General features: G+C 46.5%; 1 protein-coding gene across 1 annotated transcript in view; it reads left to right on the forward strand.

Moving 5' to 3' along the window:
• The window catches only part of SPCS2 (signal peptidase complex subunit 2), a 6,643-nt gene extending 586 nt beyond the window's left edge, over positions 1-6,057 (forward strand). The window contains exons 2-5 of the mRNA XM_008920854.3: positions 3,182-3,265; positions 3,572-3,732; positions 4,722-4,856; positions 5,212-6,057. Of these exons, the coding sequence (XP_008919102.2) occupies positions 3,182-3,265; positions 3,572-3,732; positions 4,722-4,856; positions 5,212-5,398 (567 nt within the window). The 3' untranslated portion in view covers positions 5,399-6,057. The remainder of the gene's footprint in view (positions 1-3,181; positions 3,266-3,571; positions 3,733-4,721; positions 4,857-5,211) is intronic.
• Positions 6,058-7,166: the final 1,109 nt, after the last annotated feature.

Consider the following 7,166-nt stretch of genomic DNA (forward strand, 5'->3'; position numbering starts at 1 on the left):
GTCCTTCATTTCTGAGCATCAACCCCCTCATTCCTGAGCATCCCACCCTTCCTTCCTTCCTTCCTATCTCCCCACCTTGTCCCTGGGCATCCAGCCCCTCATCCTGAGCATCCTCATCCTGGGTATCCCCTCCCTCATCCTGGGCATTCCCTCCTCACCCTGGGCAGCCCCCCATCCCTGAGCATCCTCATCTTTGAATATCCCCAGGCCCAGGAGTTGGACTCGGTGATCCTTGTAGGTCCCTTCCAGCTCAGGATATTCCATGATTCTCTGAGATGTCGAGGGGAGCAGAGCTGACAATCCCAATCTCATCCCAGTAGTGTAAAGTACCTTGGTTTTGGATTAGCTTTGGTCTCAACTCAGTGTCCAGGTGTTGTGTCCCAGCTTCTGGGGATCTTTGGCAGCCTGGGAGCTGGAATTAAAGACCTAGAGGCTCTTTTTGTGCTTCCCAAGGAGATGGATTTGGTTGTGTCTGTATCTATGGAGGTATCTCCAGAGGGATGGACTTGGCAACTTCTACTGAACTCTAAAACACAGGCACTTGCAGTTGGAAACACTGGGATTTTCAGTGATATATTCATCATTCCTAAAGTGTATAGTTTTCCTGCACCTGTTTGAGATGATGTTTTCCTCATATCCCTAAGAATTCCATGGTTTTCCTTTGGCACAGTAGACTTAAGCTGTTAAGTGAGTGTTTTTAGGGCATTGTCTTTGCAAACGTGCTCAGCTCTCCATTTGTGGTTAAACTTCCAGAACTCATGGAAACACCCTGCTCCCAAGGCATTCCTGTTCTTCCTGCTGTGCTCTGTGGATGCTGAGGGATAAAAACCAGGAGTCATTGGGAAGGGAAATACACTGAATCCTCTAGGGAGAAACCAGTGAGGAGTTTCTACCCCAAGAACACACACGCTTGGGAATGTTCCTCCCTTTCCCTGTGTGCCTTCATTTCCTCTCTCTGCCTGAGGGAACGCTGGTCATTTCTGTGAACTCTTGTATTCACTGGTGAGGAATCACCTGAAGAATTGTGGCCTTAAGTCCATAATCTGTTCCAGTTTTTCCCTAGCAGGGAAATAACTGATGACCAGCGAGGCTTTGAAGCCTTAGGACATGTTGCTTGTTCACCTTTCTGTGCTTCCCTGAAAAGTTAAATCAGGGGGAATTTAGGGAGATTTGTGGTTTAACTATTCCATTTTTTTCATCTTTCTCATGTCCTTGAAGATTTTGTGCTAACTGGGAAGCTATTCCTGAGCATTCCCTGCTCATCCAGGGCCACCTAAGCGTGCGCAGACACGGAATTCAGGATGCTGTGGCCACAGTCCTCCTTGGGAAACCCCTTGGGATTTCTCCCATTTAAACTAATTGAATTAATCTAATTAATACCCATTTAAGCACAACACCAAGAGCTGTGTTCAGGACTAAAACTACTTCCTGAACACCAGCTGCCTTCTGTGCCCCAGAAGTGCATCATCCACTAAGGCCCTTCCAGCCTCTTGGGTCCCAGTCTGAAAAATTCCTGATTTTAGAAAGGAGGGGTTCCTTTCTTTTCATCCTTGTCATAGAAAACACGGATTAGACACAGAAATGTTGTTCCCTGTTAAGAGTTTTTACACTGGTGTTCCTCTTACAGTAGCAACAAACCTGTTTTTACTTTATGACTTGATTATTGATGTTTGTAGTTCCAAAAGTGTGCCAGAAACTCCGGTGGAATATTTAAAGAGCCAAGCCAGGTACCCAGGCTAAAACTGAATGAAATGTAAAGCAGCACAAGGAATAATCCTTGGGGACAAAAAGTTCAGTTTGTGTCAAAAGACACCCAAACTTAAAAAAACCTGTGTTTTGAACTGGTTGGTTTCTTCTTTTCTCCATCAGGCTGGAACCAAAGTCTGAGTTTTAATTTGGAAGCCTTTGGAGCTCCTTTCCAAAGTCCTCCAACTGGATAACTGGGAGCAGTGAGGTCAAGCCTGGATGGGTTTCTTGGAAGCATTTTGATTTCTCTGTGGGATAAGGAAAGAGGGGTTGGGTGTTGGTGGTGTTAGTCAAAGACTTCCCATCCATTGCTTAGGAAAAAAAATATTTTTGACATCCCCTTGATACTTTAAACTTTGGCAATTCCACTGTTGTAGGTGCTTTTATAAGGAAAAATAAATAACTGAAAGAATTCTTTCCTATTCTTTCATGGCATTTCTGATTACCATGTGTGCTAATTAACCCTGCAAGAAAATGCTTCAAAAAAAGAAAACCTAAAATAGTTTGTACCTCACACTGAACTCTGTCCCAGTTCTCCATTATTTTTAAATCCCTCTGCTTTTGTGCCTCATAAACCTCATGGATACACACAGGATACACTGTGTGCCTGATAATTCCTACCTGCAGAGAGTGGAGTATAATTGAACTTTTTGGGAAGTAGATGGAGTTTTACATCATATTTTGAAGTGGTTTTATTCCTTCCAGAGAAGGGAAAGGAGCTCTTTGGACTGGGAGTTAATAATCCAACTCAGGAGCTGTAGGAGCAGGAAATAACATGAGGGAAATTGAGGATTGCTCTACTGGCAGCTAAAATTCCATCTCCAGTCACTCAGCTGAAATAAGGAATAACTTAAAATACACAGGGCCCAAAAAATAATATAGTTCAGGGGAAGGCGAACCCTTGGAAAAGCTAAGCTGTTGTATCTGGGAATTGTTATTGGGCAGGGACCTATTTCCAAGGAAGACCTGAATATGGAAGAGCAACAGAAGCTTTTGGTTTCATTCTGGAGGATGGTTTGACTGAAACTTCATTTCTTGTTTGTGCCTTTTAGTTCTCCCCTTGTACGCGGGATAGTTGGGGGTTCTTGGAATTTTCCTCCTGTCATCGAAGAGTCCATATGTAACAGCAGGAATACATTCAAAGGCAGGAATTCAGTCACAATCTGGGGATGGCAGCAAATGTAGAAGCAAATTTAGAGTAAATCTGATGTAGAAAGCCCCTTCAAACCTGTGACAAGATGAATGAGCTGGAACCTGCACAGGGAACAGGTTCAGTGGTGCTGAGGGGGCTTTTGGGTCCCAGATTCCCTCTGTCTCCACTGAGGTTTTCCCAAACAGGCAGCTGCTCTCTGGTTTGGCTTCTGTCTTTATGTTCAGGACAGGAACAAGGGCACCAGGATGAAATTCTCCTCACTCCCTGTGGTTTCCTTTGCAGTGGAAGATCGATGACAAGCCAGTAAAAATTGACAAATGGGACGGTTCAGCCGTGAAAAATTCCCTGGATGACTCTGCCAAAAAGGTACCTTCTGCCACTGCTGATTTTTTCCTTCTTGGAAAACTCTCTTATTTTCTTTTCTACTTTTTTTGGGTTGATTGTGCCCCTATCCATGCTGGGCCTGTAGCATCTCTTGTGATTCCCATGGATTGTGCTTAATTCCCAGTGTTAATCAGCAAATTATCAGGATGCCTGACATTAATTCTCCATGAACTTTCTGCTCAGTTTACCTGACTCATGGAGGTTGTTTCCTCTAAACCTTTCCCAGAAACAGTTTGTCAGATTCATGGAAAGCACAAAATAAACTCAGCCACCCATTTTCTCCCACAGGTTCTCCTGGAAAAGTACAAATATGTGGAAAATTTCCGTTTGATCGACGGCCGCCTCCTCATCTGCACAATCTCTTGTCTCTTTGCAATTGTTGCTTTGATTTGGGATTACCTGCACCCTTTTCCTGAATCCAAACCCGTCCTTGCCTTTTGTGTTGTTTCATATCCTTTAGAAATGTTGTCTCACTTCTACCAAAAGGGTTTGATTTTCCTCATGAAGAAAACCCTTGTCTCTCCCATTCTCAGGCCTATGGGAATTTTTTGTCCTGAAGTCAGCTGATAATCAGACAGTTTTTCATGTGATGGGAAAATTCCTGCCTGTCTGGGTGTGATGCACCTACATTTGGGTGACCTCAGGGCAAATCATTCTCTTCTTCCATCCATAGTGTGGTTACAGACATGTCTGCTCTTCCCTAATACCACAAGTCAGATACTGAGAGGGAAAAGTGGAACAGAGGGAATTCTTGCGGCACCTCTGCAGAGGGATCTGGACAGGCTGGATCCATGGGCTGAGGCCACTCTGGGAGGTTCAAGAAGATGAAGGATTAGTGGTGGCCTTGGCAGGGTTGGGGGAACAGTTGGACTTAAGTAGTCTTAGAGGCCTTTTCCAACCTAAACAGTTCCATTATTCTAAGGCATTTAGTTGTTCCAGGCTGTTCTGGTTGGCTTTCAGCACAAACACTGGGTCTTGCAGCACTTGAAATTATTTAATTCCAAAAATGAGAAAGATGAATTGCTTGGTCTGTGCTTAGGAGGAACTCACAGTGATTCTTTCTGTGGCTCATTCAGTCTCAGGTTTTCCCACTATCTCCCAGCAAATGTTAGAGAATCTCAGACTGGTTTGGGTTGGAAGGGACCTTAAAGACCATCCAGCTCCAACCCCTGCCATGGGCTGGGACATTTTTTACTAGACCAGGTTGTTCCAAGCCCCATCCAACCTGACCTTGGATGCTTCCAGGGAGTTAATAATAAATTAATTTTGTTATTATTAAAGTTAAGAATTTATTATTAATTTCTCATGCTAATGAGGCATCAGCCAAGCGTGAGAATGAAGTGTCACAAGAGGTGGTTAAACAACCTGTCTGAGGGGAATCCGAGTGACTTCTCTGCCTGTCCTTGCAACTCCCTGATTTCCTTAACTTTCTCTGCACATATTTTGTGATGATGGGAATCCTGACCATCTACACCTCATACAAGGAGAAGAGTATTTTCCTCGTGGCTCACAGAAAAGACCCGGCGGGGATGGACCCCGATGATGTTTGGCAACTCTCCTCCAGCCTCAAACGGTATCCTTTGTTCCAACATCCCAGGCTTAGCCATAAGGCACCATTTCCATCCCTATCACTCCAGAGCACCACCCTAAATACTCCCTTTCCTTTCCAAACCTACAAATCTCTATCAAAAATCCATGTCCTGGTCTAGAAACGGCACCGAGTGGTTTTCTGCCGCAAATGGGTTTTGCTTCTCTTTAATCCCCGTGATTTAATCACAGAACATAAAATTGTGTTAATTGTAGCTCTGGGTGCCCAGGTGGGGACTCCAGTCTGGGAGGATTTTCGCCTTAAATAAGAGGAGGATTTCTTTCTCCTCAGCTGATTCCAGCTGGGATCCTGCTGTGAGACCTCTCTGCTCTCCCTGCAGGTTTGATGACAAGTACACCCTGAAGCTGACGTTCATCAGCGGGAAAACCAAGCAGCAGAGGGAAGCCGAGTTCACCAAATCCATCGCGAAGTTCTTCGATAACAACGGGACATTAGTCATGGAAGCCTACGAGCCAGAGGTGTCCAAGCTCCACGATAGTCTGGCCCTGGAGAGGAAAACAAAATGATGTCAGACACCGCTCACCTCCCGGGAACGTGCTGAGTTAACACCAATAAAGTCAAATGGCAAAGAAAGCGAATCATGGCCTCTGTTTTTGTCCTGAAATCCTATTCCATTTTTGGATTTTTAATCTTGGATCCAAGATTTCGTGAAGCTCATGGCTAAGCTTGGGCTGTGTGCCTGCAGGGCAGACCCTGAAGTTGGATTTTGGGGACCCCCGTGAGGGGAGACACATCACTGATGCCGCCCCAGCTTCCTCCACTGTACCTGGCAGTGCTTTATCACATGGCTCCATGTCCGAGGGGCGTTTTACTAATCCCACCTTTCCCTTCTGTGTTAGGAATTCAGGACAAAACTCTTCTGTGAAACAACCGTCCCCTGGCAAACGAGTTTTCTTTATTTTTGTATTTATCTAAGTGGGGATAGAGGATTGTTTTATATAAAAACCTTTTATGTGTTGGAGGAGGGAGGGAATAAAATATGCTACTTCTGTGTGTTTGGCCACAAAGCTTCTCAAAAAGGTGTAAAAGAGGTTTTCCAAGCTGTGTCTGTCCGTCTGCCCCGCTGTTTCCTTGTGGCATCTCCTGTCCTGTGTGTCCCTTCTATAAGCTGGCATTTTTTAAAAGATTTTTTGAGGTTTTTTTTTCAATAAAAGGGAAGAACAGACATCAAATGTGTCCTGGAGCATCTCTGGGGTGTTTCAGGGGAGGTGGAGGCCAGAGAAGGAATCCCAGTTCACAGAATCATTCCCTCCTGGATTACGAGGGCTTCACTCAGCTCCCCATCACTGACTTCGGCTCTGGGAGCTGCATATCCTGAAGTGTCAGTATTAAAGACTGAGACAAAGAAGGCATTAAGTCCCTCAGCCTTTTCCTCATTCCCTGACACAGCTGCCCTCCACATCCAGCACAGTATGGAGACTCTCCTTGGCTCTCCTTTTGCTGCCTATTTATTTACTTATAGAAACTTTTTTTGTTGTCTTTCACCTCAGTGGCCAAATTAAGTTCCAGTTTGGCTTTGGCCCTTATCGCTTTCTCCTTACATCACCTCATACTATCTTTGTGGTCCCCCCCAGGTTTCCTGCCCTCCTTCCACTCTTTTTTTCCCCCGAGTTCCAGCGTAAGTTCCCTGGACAACCAACGGCAGGTAATAGAGGGCGGTAAAGATCAGGGAGTTTCCTAGTAGTGTCCCTTACCCGAGCCCGAGGGAGACAGCAGAATTCCTTGTGGGGTGGGTCCAGTCGGCTTCTCAGACCCTCCATTTCCCTCGGAAGGGAGTGGGCGATTCCCCTTTTTATCCCTTATAGAGCTCGGTGGGATTGGCTGACTCAACCCAGGGAACCCCCCGATGGTCCTTCATCGTTTTCCTGGCCCTCACTCTCCACACCTGTTCCATAGGGACACTTGGGAAGGTGAGGTCGGCCGGCAGGGGCACCCCAAACCTCCATCCCGCTCTTGGGTCCTCTCCTGCCTGTTGGGAGGAGAGTCTCCTCGGGAGCACCTCCAGCAGTCAATATCCTCCTGAAACTCCACCTTTCCCCCTCCTCTGCAGGGGGATGAGCACATCACCTGCTCACGCCTGCACAGGTATTGGCCCTCTGGCACCAGGATCAGGCTCTGGTGTCCCGACACTTGGATCCCCGCCCATTTCCTTGGCCTCTCCGACCGCCTGATCCGGTTCCCCCCCGCTCCGGGAACTGCAGGAAGAGGCGGAGCGGGGCTGCCCTGGCGCGGCGGAGACGGTGGCTGGAGGAGCGGGGTCTGCGGAGGGATGCG

Source organism: Manacus vitellinus, unplaced genomic scaffold, assembly GCF_001715985.3.
Source record: "Manacus vitellinus isolate BGI_N305 unplaced genomic scaffold, ASM171598v3 scaffold_34_pilon, whole genome shotgun sequence".
Lineage (NCBI taxonomy): Eukaryota > Metazoa > Chordata > Aves > Passeriformes > Pipridae > Manacus > Manacus vitellinus.